Genomic DNA, 13848 nt, shown 5'->3' on the forward strand with positions numbered 1-13848 from the left:
GGTCTTGACTATAATGGTATCATGGTGAAGTACTTTCCAAACATAACGTTTATTAACCCATTTTGGGGCAGGAACCCTTTTTGGTGTTTTAAGCATTATGTTATGCTTTAGGGTTAGCAGATCTACAAGTTCATAGCGCGGCACAGAGTGCCGCGCTATGAACTTGAAGGTCTGCTATTTTTGAAAAATCGTGAAAATGTGCCTCAAATCTTTGAATATATATTCTTTCAGAGCGATTTTTTTTAACTCAAATCTTTGCTTATGGGGGGTCCCTGGAACAACATATTTTCAGATGGGGGTCGGCGGCCAATTACATATAATTTGTGGGGAATGAAATATTGAGAACCACCCATTTAGGTCAGGCCTAAATGGGTAAAAATGAATTATAAACTCAAGATTCCACCACAGTGAAATGAAGGATGACTGGCAAAAGGTAATTATTATATCGTTATCGTATAGAGACACATTCACGTCTTGGTGACAGCCCTATAGGAATGAGTGACTGTTACCTCGGAGATGACTGGCTTGCAGTAGCCGGCGCCGAACATAAGGTTCTCTACAGACATGGCAGATGGCTCGCTCCCTGCGCCGTCTGGAGAGCCCTTCCCTAGCCACGACGAGCCCTTCCCAGTGCGTGCAAAGCTGCAAGGTTGGAACAGAAAGAGGATCATATACAGAGAAATAAACAAGCACCATAAAGTGAGAAGGAGAGGTGTACAGTGGTGGAAAAAAAGTACTCAATTGTTTTACTTAAGTAGAAGTATAGCAATACTGCAATTTAGAACTACTCCGTTGCGAGTAAAAGTACGGAATTGAAAATGTACTTGAGTAAAAGTACAAAAGTATCTGCATCATCTGCATACTAAAAGTACTAAAAGTACTTTAGGTCATATATAGGTCATATTGCAGAATTCTATTGAAAAAAAGTTTAAATCGCCAAAAGGTTTTCAAATAATTGTAGTGGAGTACAAATTTTGGCTCCGAGATGTAGTGGAGTAGAAGGAAAAAAGCACTGGAAATTGGAAGTACAGTACTTAAGTAAATGTACTTAGTTACTTTCCACCACTGGCGAGGTACAGTACAGAAACAAGACTGGCACACCAAGACCATGCAGAGAGACGGTATACATGCTCTACAGTGGTGGAGAAAAACTGGATTAGTTACTCTGGTAAAAAGAAGACCACAATGTTAAAGGTATATTCAGTGATTTCACTTAATTTAAATATATTTTTTTATTTTGTTTATTTTGATAATCCTCCCTACTATAGAGTGTGCTGACCATATAAGGAGTTGCTCCCTGTCCCCAGTTAACCCCTGGGGTAAAAAAAATCACACCCGTGTGAACTGAGTGGTGCAATTCCCCCCCCACCTCTCTCTCTCTCTATCTCTCTCTCTCATTAGCAGGCAGCAGGCACAGCACTATCCCTCTCTCTGTTTCTGGCGCCTCCTACTGGTACTAATAAGTCATATACTCGTGCTCAGATACACACGCATACGGACATTGCTGGTTGTAGGAGTGGTTGCACCACTCAAAAACATACGTTTCGTTTTTGGCTAGGTGGCCCAGCCTTCATCCAATTAGGATAGAGAGGGGTTTTCCGCCAATCATGATCGAGCGGGGGTGGGCTTTGATGTGTGTGCTGTTGGCCTGTTGTGCCCCCCGTACACACACACACACTGCGTGCATGTGCACATCTTGTTCCCGGGCAGACTGGGGGGTTTTCCAAATCACCCAAATCACCGAATGCTCCTTTAACTTCTAAAAAAGTAAAAGTACTTACTATTCATATGATTTCACAAATGTTTAAAAAATGTGTCAAATAGCCAAACTACAACGCATCGAGATGTGAACGCGTTGAGAGCTTGTACATCTGCTATTTCCAAATAGCAGTAGTAGTATAACATAATATGGTTAATATAATGTTTTCTGATGATAATAGAAATCTGCAAAGTAAAGTAACTAAACGAAATATTTGTAGTTGAATAAAAGGAGGTAATGGACTAGAACAATTGAAACGTGGAAATACTCAAGTAAGCTACCTTAAATTGTACTGAAGTACAGTACTTGAGAGTGAATGCACTTATAGTTACTTTGCACCACCATATATGCCACTGACACTGTCTAACACAATCAATCAAGCCCAGCTGTAATCTTCATAGTGAATGACCAAGCATTTACTTTATGGTATTCCTGCCAGGTGGATTCATCAGATAATTGTTTGGCACTCTTTGTATTGTTCAAGCAGCAGGCAGAACACACTCTCAATTCAAGCTGCCAATTCCAATAGCAAGAAGCTGCCAAGCGCTTGCAGCAGACATTGTAAAATGTTTGGTGCAATGCAAAGGTCCACAGGGATTGCTGGATTTCTATCCCAGTTGGTTGGTCAAAGTGGGTTTAAAATATAGCATCCAAATCAGTTTGACCACTTTAACGTTATCGCAAATCTTCTCTCATGAGGTCCCGGGCTAAAAAAAAAGAATATATCGACAATATCGACAAGCTCAAATATTGTAATTTTGTATTTTGAATCCTGAAAAGTAACAGTTTTGGACATATGAGGTTTCGACCAAAAAGAGTATACGGCTGGAGTGGCAGTCAGCCACTTATGGTAAAGCACAGATTGATTTGATAAGTGTAGGCAAAATATATTCCCTTGAGAAGAAGTTGCTAATGCTTTAATGCTAAACACAATTCTACAGTGAATGACTTCTTAACCACGTAATGATGTTTAGCCAATACTGACTCAATTATTCAGTCAAGTTCAATAATGTTTTAATGACTATGGGACTGGTAGTAATAAAACATAAAATGCCTGCACTTGTTCACTGTTCACTGTATTGCCACTAATGCAGCCACTTTACTGCACTGTGTGTGTGTGTGTGTGTGTGTGTGTGTGTGTGTGTGTGTGTGTGTGTGTGTGTGTGTGTGAGAGACCGGGCTATGTTATTACTGTATAGTCATTTACATTACAGGTATGCATAGATCACAGTCTCACAAATCTATGGTTGTGCAAAATCCATATTTTAGTTCTATTGATTTTTCTTCGTTGCAATATATGCTATTTGTACTGCTTTTCTGTTAACCTTGCTATTACATTTTATTCATAATTACTATGTATTGTGGTATTGCTATTTCTTACAACGTTACAGTGTCACACTATTCCTGAAGAAGATCCCAGTGATCTTAATAAACCAGTGGAGCTGAGTTATTCCTTACCAGTGTTGTGGACTCTATATTTCATTCTCTTGTACCAGTGTTGGTATTTTGTCGACTAAAACTATGGCATCAAACGGGGGTCCGTGTACCCTAAAGCATGTCAAACAGGGGTTCCTTGCAAATTAGAAAAACATTGAGAATCATGCACGGCTATAGGCTCTACCTCATTAGCGGCTGGTGTAAGGCAGTCAGTGAGGCATGGATGGAGACGGAGATCACAGACAGGTGGAAGTAGTCGAACATCACGGGGACGTGGTGATGGAGACCTCTCCGCGGGTGGATGTGAAGGCCCAGGGTTCGACTGCTGATCAGCGGAACGGTCGTTATCTCCGCCAGCCTGAGGTAATGTATAGGAGAGAGTGAGAGATCTCCACCAGCTTGAGGTAATGTATAGGAGAGAGTGAGAGATCTCCACCAGCCTGAGGTAATGTATAGGAGAGAGTGAGAGATCTCCGCCAGCCTGGGTAATGTATAGGAGAGAGTGAGAGATCTCCACCAGCCTGAGGTAATGTATAGGAGAGAGTGAGAGATCTCCACCAGCCTGAGGTAATGTATAGGAGAGAGTGAGAGATCTCCACCAGCCTGAGGTAATGTATAGGAGAGAGTGAGAGATCTCCGCCAGCCTGAGGTAATGTATAGGAGAGAGTGAGAGATCTCCACCAGCCTGAGGTAATGTATAGGAGAGAGTGAGAGATCTCCACCAGCCTGGGTAATGTATAGGAGAGAGTGAGAGATCTCCACTAGCCTGGGTAATGTATAGGAGAGAGTGAGAGATCTCCACCAGCCTGAGGTAATGTATAGGAGAGAGTGAGAGATCTCCACCAGCCTGAGGTAATGTATAGGAGAGAGTGAGAGATCTCCACCAGCCTGGGTAATGTATAGGAGAGAGTGAGAGATCTCCACTAGCCTGGGTAATGTATAGGAGAGAGTGAGAGATCTCCACCAGCCTGAGGTAATGTATAGGAGAGAGTGAGAGATCTCCGCCAGCCTGAGGTAGTGAGAGATCGGGGTGACAGCAAAACTATATCGTCCCATAAATCTATTGTAATGGTTAGCTAAACAGGACAGGCTAAAAAAAACAAACAAGGTAAGCTTCTGTACACAAGCCAAAAACAAACAGATATGTCAATGTGATAATTTAATTGCGACCACGCGACATGTTGTGAGCTTGTAGATCTTTTTCCTTTTTTTGTGGGTTTTACAAGAGCCTGTGACTAAATTATAACTACATTGGGAACACACTTTTTTTTCTTCTTTTTTCTGAAAAGTAACGGTTTCGGACAAATGAGGTTTCCACTCGACTGCGACGATTTGGAACAGCACGGCAGTGTAGGAGTGATGCTGACTAGAATATGCATCTCTCTCTCTCTCTCTGTCTCTCTCTCTCTCTCTGTCTGTCTGTCTCTCTCTCTCTCTCTCTCACACATGCACAGATACAGTGACATGTATGTGTGCGTGCGCAAACAGACATTTTAAACTCCATGAAACGAGGCCAAAACAAACTCACTGCTGCTCATTGTCGGTGAAATGCAGGTCTAGCTTCAGCTGAAAGTCCACCTCGCTCATGGCCTCCTCGACCTGTATGAAAACAACAACAACGCAGAAGTACAATTTACGATCGAGGACTTTAGCAGACCCTCTAATCCGGACTGGAGCAAGTTAGGAGCTGTGAGACTTGTGAACCTGCTGTCAACAAACGGCAGGGTAAATGCAGTGGTGGGAAAAGTACTCAATTGTTTTACTTAAGTAAAAGTACCAATACTGCAATTTAGACCTTCTCCGTTACAAGTAAAAGTACGGAATTGAAAATGTACTTGAGTAAAAGTACAATTCCCCCCCCAAACCCTGCTCATGATCTCTGAGCAGACATACGCACATACAAGAGCAGCTTATACCGTTTCCTAAATGGTAAAGGGTGCATTTACTGTATATATAGTGCTTTTATCTAAAGTGCTTTACACAGGTTATGCATTCCATTCACACACACACCCATTCATACATCGATGGTGGAGGAAACCATGCAAGGCACCAACCTGCACATCGGGAGCAATTAGTGGGTTCAGCGTCTTGCTCAAAGATACGCTGTATCGAGTAGAGCTACACATGTGACACACACACACACACACACACACACACACACACACACACACACACACACACACACACACACACACACACAGAGCTTGGAAACAGAGGTCTATTTTTATCTGTCCAATCTGTAGGCTGAGAGGAGTCTGATAACCTCTGGAAGGTTAATGACAAGGAGCCCTGGGGACGAACGGCATGACGGCTGAAATCAGATATGCCTGACATTTAATGAAATTGTCTAAAGCAGCCGTTCCCATCACAACCTTTTCTCCAAAGTCTCGGAAAAGCACTCGCAAGCGTTCGTGACGTGAACCCACCCATCCGACGGCTGCCGCGTCGAATGCTCAGATGGGTGGGCCGCGAGCATTTCTCAGAGCAGGTTTTTAATGCTCTGGGAGTTTATTTTAACCCATTAAAACCAGGAAAGCATCTGTGTCATTTTAGATTTGAGCAAAAAAAAAAGCATCTTACGAACTGTGAGATCAGACTTGTGAGCCTGCTGTCAAACAAACGGCAGGGTAAATGGTCGTATAAACAAAATGCAAAAGTAGAGAACAGAACACAGAACTGAGGAAGATGTTAACACAGAGCTATGTTTTTTATATATTGTTGCTGTTGGGCAGAAACCTCTTACCGCCATACTCTAACGTTTTTTTCGTAAATGAACACTGGAACATCCAGACCCCCAGGAACACACCCAGGGGGGGTTTGGCCCGGTACCGGCGAGCCCCTTCCCGTGTCCGAAACGATTGAGAAATGACAGAGTTACCGTGTTGCAGCTTTCCGTGCTCGGACATACAGACACAGGGACATACATACAGTTACACACATTGCTACGTAATGGAGAAAATGTTGAACAGAAATTTTAACAGAAATCTTCTCTTCTCGGGGTCCCTTGGCACAAAACCTATTCAGGTTGCGCGGTTCGCAGCCGAAAATATAAATTTGGGGGTCCTTGGCCCAATTTATTTCTTTTTTACTACGAATTTAGAAGGCATTTGTAGAATCGTCCTCGGGTTTTAATGGCTTAATGAAACTTTCTAAAGAGTGTATGCCAAGAGTGTGGATCCACGTCATCTGAGAATGCAATGCTTGACTCACAGCGTGGGCGTTGGTGACATTTTGCCACATAGCGACAGACGTTCCAGAGAACGTGATGTCAAAGCGTGAGCAATAGCTGTGAGACGGACGCTGACTCTATAGCCCTCAAACCTGTGGAATGTTTCCATCGCCATCGATCAATCTTCTCTCTAGTCATGGAAAGTAACTAAGAACATGTAAGATTAAGGCATACAGTACTTCTTTATTTTTCTTTCTTTCTTTTGATACTTCTCACTCACTTGATACTTACTACTCACTTGAGTTATTTGAAAGCTTTAAGTTTAATTACTAGTTACTTTGTATATTTTGATTGTTATTCCAAAACATACATTAACACCCCGAACGCCTGGGGTTATTTAATTCATTAAAATTATTAAATCATAGTGCCCAGTGATTTATAGCAGCTTGATGTAGCCAAAACACTCTCGAGACGATCGACAACAACAGGTATGATTAATTCTAACGTGACTAGCGACGGGACACATCATCTTTTCTTAGAATTTGACGGAATGATTTTAGATCAAGAGTTATTTGATTTTAACTAAGATTTTCGAACTCGTCGGCTAAAATGGGGGGGGGGGGACGACATTTTCGATGACGTCCCACCGGAAAATAACATTGAGTGTTGCGCAACAGACGCTCCCAGCCTGTGGAGCGATGCGATCGGTTTTGATAACAATAATCTCCTTTTGATCAATCTCCGTCATATTTTGTCAGCTATTCAAAAACAGCCAATCTAAGCAACCAAACAACAGGCCTTTGGCTATAATAAGAAGAGTCCTTTTACATTGTTGTTCTGCTACTCTTTACTTGATCAACGTGGTGAGCGTGGGCGTGGGCTCCCGGGGTGGAGTGAGAACATAGAGCCAGTGGATTGGAGGGGGTCACGCTGGGCCACGGTGGGGCCGCTGCACTGAAGACACTTCATCAATACGCTGCCTGGCGTGTTTACAGCCAGGACCCATCCGTCAGTCTGGAGCTGTGTACATGCACCCATTCAACCCATTGAGACCTAAAGGCCCACATGATGTATGTTGTTGCTACTGTACCTGTATATCAGTGGTGCTGCCATTGGATTTTTTGGGAATTTTTGTTTAGTTCAGGGAATCATAGCTTCAAATGGAATAAATATGAACACATTATACGCCATTTCCGGAGATCTTCGGCAATTGGTCTTTTATAGTCATTTTGATTGGTCAAGTCGTAATGCAATTGACGTTAGCATCAGGCTGCTAGCTGGTGTTGTCAATAACACTGGAGCGCACCATCTTGAATTGTGCACTCACCCACGCCCGTTCTATCTGTTTCTTTCAATCGCCTTTATCTCCAATTCCTTGTCCTTGACGCTGTGATCGCCACGGTAGTCCTTTCTGATGGTCCAGCGGGAGACCAGAAGTGATATGACACACACATTAGTTAGGCCTCATGTGTGGCTCTCTCACCTTCTCCCCGTCCAGCAGCAGGTGGACTTTGAAGTTCATGCAGTCGTTGACCGTAATCTCCTCATTCCTGTACAGGATCTGAAATAGACGGCTGAACACCGTGCCGTCGTAGACCCCCGGAGAGCTGAAGCTGCACTCGTCTAGAAGTGGGACAGAGAGCAGAAAGGACCTTTAACCATTAAGCCCTGAGGCCTACTGTATATCATCGTTGCTCAAACCTTTTCATGTCAAAAATAAATAAATAAATAGAATGTACTAGACTATTGGAACCGTTTTCTTTGTTTTTGTTGGACGTTGAATATATTTTTATTTGCCTGTACCTTCCTGCAATTTGACTTGTTCTTTGTTCCTTTCTTCTCTATTCTTCCTCTATCACTTTATATTCAAAGTCTGTAACCGCAAAGGCTGCATGAAAATGTAATTGTGTGATGTGACAATAACGTTGATATTGATTCTGAAAGCTAAAAACTAACCTTTATCTTAAATAGATAAAGGAACAAATTATTTGCACGCGGGTCTCTCTCTAAATAGATTAGATTTGAAGAGAGACCAGAGTAGCACAGTACGTGCAAATATTCATTTGTTAGAACATTGCACAACCAATTTATCAGTTTACACAACAAAAGGATAAAACAATAGGATATAATAACACATTTCAAAGGAAACACAATGATACAAATAAAGCTATCACTCAGCTTGGACTTATGGCGATTAAAAAAAAGGCTTCTAAATCCTAATAGTTTTCTGAAAAACCCATGTTTCTCTATGTCAGTTGTGCTCAACCTTTTTAATGTCCCCCAGAATTATCTGTATTGGGCCATCTCAAAATATGTTGTTCCAGGGACCCCCCAGAAGCAAATATATTAGTTAAAAACGTTCGCTCTGAAATTTATTCAAAGATTTGCACCATATTTTCACAACTTTTCAAAAATAGCAAGCTCGTAGCGCGCCACTCGTGGTGCGCTATGATCTTGTAGATCTGCTATTTTTCAATATCTAAAGTATAACGCAACACTTAAAACACCAAAAGGGGTTCCCGCCCAAAATGGGTTAAAACAAGAGGACGTAACAAAAATGTATCAGTACAGTGTGGTCCATTATTGTAACTGTTAACTTGACCTTGATCATGATCTTGACAGATTTGACCAAAAAGTAGCATCTCTTCGCGTCAGCCTAAACTGATTTATCAACATCTTTTTTGGCCTCGACCTTCACTGTAAACTCGGGGCATCAATTCCATCCAATCAGGAGAGATGAACCCATTAAATCAGCTCCAATTCTTTATGAATTTCCATGAATTCAAGGATTTGTGGAGTGAGTACAGCCGCTAAGTAGAAAATCCCAGTACTCATGGAATGAAGCTAAACGAAATCTCATGATTGAAAAATGTCTGATTTGTGAAACAGCAGACAGGCTCGCACTCTGTTTCCCAAACGATTAGCACGGTACGTAGAATAATTTCGTGAAATTGCAGTTTGAGACTTTTAACCTTTGCCTTCATGAAATATTTTTGGGGTTTTTATATGGAACAAGCTTCTGGAACGTGTATTCAAATAATCTCATCAAAATAACTAAGAGACAAAATGTGCCTGTTGACAGATCTTCTATAGGCAACTTTTGGTGCGGGACATGCTTCCATAGAAGAGGGGCTTCCATAGAAGAGGGGCTGGCTTCCATAGAAGACATGCTGGCTACTGTGGAATCCAAACATGACTGAAGTCCGTTGTGGGGAATGATAACTTTAATCCATGTAGTTCTAAAACATGGGGTCCATGGTGGGGGTGTGGTTCCGCAGCAAAAGTGTAGTTACCGTACAATCATTTTTAACTTAATCCATTTACATTTTGTCTATTATAAATAGCAGGTCTACAAGGTCACAGCGTGTCACTTCGTGCCAAGCTGCAAGCTCAGTAGGCTACACATCTGCACATTTTTTTTTAAGTTCTGGAAAAATAGAACATTTTGAATGAGCTTGAATTTGTGTAACATAAATCTTCAATTCTGGGTGTGCCCTGGCACAAACTCTCTTCAGATGGGGGAGGTCCTTGCATGCAACGGCATGAAACGCTTTGAGAAGCACTGCCATGATAGAAGACATGCTGGTCTTCTGTGTGCTATCACAAATAGCCCGAAGTCAGCCGTGTGGGGAATGCAGAGAGAACTTTAATCCATGATGAGTGCTTCTTCTTTCCAGCAGTGCTCTACCATTTAGTGCACGTCCCGCTGGCCCTGTCGCTGTCGCCCACCACTGAGGAGAGCATTTTCACAGCGAAAGTGACACAATCTCCTGGCCCCGCTGTGACACCGCGAGAGGCCTTTGAGTGTGCTCTTTCCCCTCCCCACCCCCCCCCCGCGCTCTCTCTTGTTCCTCATCGCCCTCTGCTTCTTCTCCACAGGTTGCAGCTGATAACAGAGGCAGACAGACAGCCCCGCGGCCAGCAGCGTGAGCTATTGAGCTACGTTGAGCTTAATGGCGGCGCCCGCTGACACGTGTTTGAAAGATGCACCGCTATAATCCATGTGGGAGTGATGATGATGCGGACGTGGGGAGAATGGGAAGTCAGGCTGTCGGGACCATGTGTACACGTGTGATAAACATTTAAAGGAGTAGTTATCGTACAATAAATGCGCCACGTCTCTGTGTGTACTATATACGTGCGTCTGTGATCCATGTAAATGAAGAACCCGTTCACCGCACCGACGTTGTTTGATAACCACTGCCGTACAATAACCTTGCTCAAGTCTGACAGCTTATACTGTAGGCAGCAATCAGCTGGGCGAAGCTGAAAGCTGAATTTCAGCGTTCAGCAAAATAGTATAAATGCAGTATTTTTTATTTAAAGTGAGATGTGCCAGAAGCCTTTTGCACACTTGAGAAGAGTTGTTGACAGGTGTTAGTATAAGTGAAGATGAATCTGTTTACACAATGATCGTTGTAAAATCACTGCAGCTCGGAACCCAAAACAACTTCAACTCTCGTTAGCGTTTCAATTTACATAAACTGGTATAATTGTCAGAATACACATACTGTAAATGTGTGTTTTCAGGCATTTGATAACTTAAAACCTCAATCCTTTGAAAACTTGACCTTTGCCTCCGTACCTGGTCCCCTCTTTTTGCCCTGTACACCAAACCTCTTCGCGGAAAATAGACAATCCACAAGCGACGCGTTGTGAGCTTGTAGATCTGCTATTTACGGATAATGTTCCCGCGAGAATTGGGATGCGAGGATTCAAGTGGTTAACGTAAAAAATATAAAAAATAAAGTTCCTATCAAACAAAGATTTGTCAGACAACCCCTGCAGTATCTTGGAGAACCCCTGTAGGGGTCCCAGACCCCCTTGTTGAAGATCCCTGGCCTAAACAATATCTCCCCCAGGCCAAGCTGGGGGGACTGCCCTCTTGTTTGGGCGGTTGTGGTGTTGCGTCTCTCACGTGGGGGGGAGGAACTAAGGCTTGAATCCTGGGTAGGAAATCAAGGTTACGGATGTGCAGCTTATAGCACTGAGAATGTTATTGTTTCACTTCAACACGGGCCCATAAACACCTGCGTGTGATGCGCTCTGCAGACAGACAGACATGCCCTCTGGCTGTTAGTCACAGGGATTCTGCACTGGGAGTAATCTGCTTAGATGCCGCGCGCGCGCTCGTGTGTGTGTGTGTGTGTGTGTGTGTGTGTGTGTGTGTGTGTGTGCGTGTGTGTGTGTGTGTGTGTGTGTGTATGTGTGTGTGTGTGTGTGTGTGTGTGTGCGTGCGTGCGTGCGTGTGTGTGTGTGTGTGTGTGTGTGTGTGTGTGTGCGTGTGTGCGTGTGTGTGTGTGCACACGTGTGTGCACGTGTGTGTGTGCACAAACAGAGAGAGAGGAGTGTGTGTGTGTGTGTGTGTGTGTGTGTGTGTGTGTACGGGTGTGCTGTGTGCGTCAACAAAGGTGCAGACGATCAGAAATCAGCAGAGAGTGATCGACGTTTGCGGTATTGAAGTGGACTCGGTCCCAGACTTTATTTTCCCTCCCTGGAAATAAAAACGTCTGGGTTTCCGAGGCTAACGCTACTCCATCTCTATAAAGTCAGCATATTGCTGTGCGTGATGAATCTTGATCAGTACACACCACAATGTCCGGGGTTGGGAACAGGAACAAGTGTTCCTCACACAATTTATTCGTCCGAAGGGCAACAAGGGACAATTGAAATGTCAACTTATACAGTCGCCACATTGTGTGACAAATATATTGTCACACAGGGAGAGGAATGTTCCCCTTGCTGGGCAGAGGGCATATGCCTGAATTACTTATACTTAGCTGCCCACTGGTGTCACAAACCCAAGATAGGTACAATTTACAATTTAGGCATTTTGCAGATGCTCTTAATCCAGAGCGATTTACAGTAAACAAGAACAACACATGGTAATAAATCAAATGCATAGAATCTGCAGGATCATAAGCAAGCTAAAAACTTTCGTCTAGCAGTGGAATATCTGTACAATGAAATATGAGTACACACTATAGAGTGCTACGTCTACATAAAATGCTATCTAAATTACATGAGTTTAACTATATGCCTGTAAGGTCGTCGAGGTCATGCTACGGCAAGTAGGCACAGGCTAAGATGGAGTCTGATTTAGCCTCCAGTGGCTCCAATTGGGATGGTCTATCTTTCAAAAAGAATCACTCTTTGAACACCAGGGGGCGGTAGATTTTGGCTGAAAGTGAAACTACTCCAGCCCCCGGCTCTGCTGAGGCCCAGAGAGGCCTACTAGCGATGGCGATCAGTGTTTCGATTAGTGGGAGCTTGAATTCATGTTTTATTAGGCACCTATTTCATCTCATTATGAGCCATACAGAGAATTTTGGCTGTTTCTTACGTGGACGCTAACGCCAATTAGTCAAATCTCGTTATCTCGGGCGTGCAGGGCGACCTGGACAAAGGTCGTTGTCTCGGGCGTGCAGGGCGACCTGGACAAAGGTCGTTGTCTCGGGCGTGCAGGGCGACCTGGACAAAGGTCGTTGTCTCGGGCGTGCAGGGCGACCTGGACAAAGGTCGTTGTCTCGGGCGTGCAGGGCGACCTGGACAAAGGTCGTTGTCTCGGGCGTGCAGGGCCACCTGGACAAAGGTCGTTGTCTCGGGCGTGCAGGGCGACCTGGACAAAGGTCTTGTCTCGGGCGTGCAGGGCGACCTGGACAAAGGTCTTGTCTCGGGCGTGGCGTTGACACAGTTTTAACTGTCTGTGGCCTCATTGACAGTATATCGTATTGCGACCGGTATAGAAGGTGAAATAGCGAAAGAGATTAAATTCCAGCGCCGGAGGTTTTCCTATTGGTTTGACCACTGGAGTCCCTCAGGGCTCTATGCTAGTGTCTTTTCTGTTTTCGCTCTACGTCAGCTGAAAACAGCCGATCGACGAGCTCACAACAGTTTCCCCTCAGAATATGGATCCTGGGGTTCCTGGTTTAAAGGTACATATTGTACAGCTGGCATTTTGCCCGCCTGCATGGCGGAAAGAAGGAGGAAAGCAGGGGTGTAGTGGGTGTGTGTGTGTGTGTGTGTGTGTGTGTGTGTGTGTGTGTGTGTGACCTTGCGGAGGGAGAGCCCGCCCGCAATAAATGTAGAGGGGAGGGTGGGTGGGGCTGCAGCTCGGCCGTCCAATTAGAATGTGGATGTAGAGGGGAGGGTGGGTGGGGCTGCAGCTCGGCCGTCCAATTAGAATGTGGATGTAGAGGGGAGGGTGGGTGGGGCTGCAGCTCGGCTGTCCAATTAGAATGTGGATGTAGAGGGGAGGGTGGGTGGGGCTGCAGCTCGGCCGTCCAATTAGAATGTGGATGTGGATGGATGATGGGTTCCTGCTGCAATGTACCTTATCGCATGTGTGCACATGTGCTGTGTATGAATGTGTCTCACTCACACACACACACACACACACACACACACACGCACGCACGCACGCACGCATGCATGCAGAGAATTTGCACATTCATAGTGAGATTTAAATGTCCTTTCAGAATCT

General features: G+C 44.2%; 1 protein-coding gene across 1 annotated transcript in view; it reads right to left on the bottom strand.

Moving 5' to 3' along the window:
• The window catches only part of fam135b (family with sequence similarity 135 member B), a gene marked incomplete at both ends in the record, with an annotated part of 57326 nt that overhangs the window by 26021 nt on the left and 17457 nt on the right, over window positions 1–13848 (bottom strand). Inside the window, 4 exons of the mRNA XM_080787088.1 lie at window positions 510–642; window positions 3381–3554; window positions 4725–4795; window positions 7849–7988. Coding sequence (XP_080643214.1) covers window positions 510–642; window positions 3381–3554; window positions 4725–4795; window positions 7849–7988 — 518 coding nt within the window. The remainder of the gene's footprint in view (window positions 1–509; window positions 643–3380; window positions 3555–4724; window positions 4796–7848; window positions 7989–13848) is intronic.

The sequence above is a fragment of the Protomyctophum bolini genome (genome assembly GCF_963924005.1).
Source record: "Protomyctophum bolini genome assembly, chromosome: 17".
Taxonomy (NCBI): Eukaryota; Metazoa; Chordata; class Actinopteri; order Myctophiformes; family Myctophidae; genus Protomyctophum; species Protomyctophum bolini.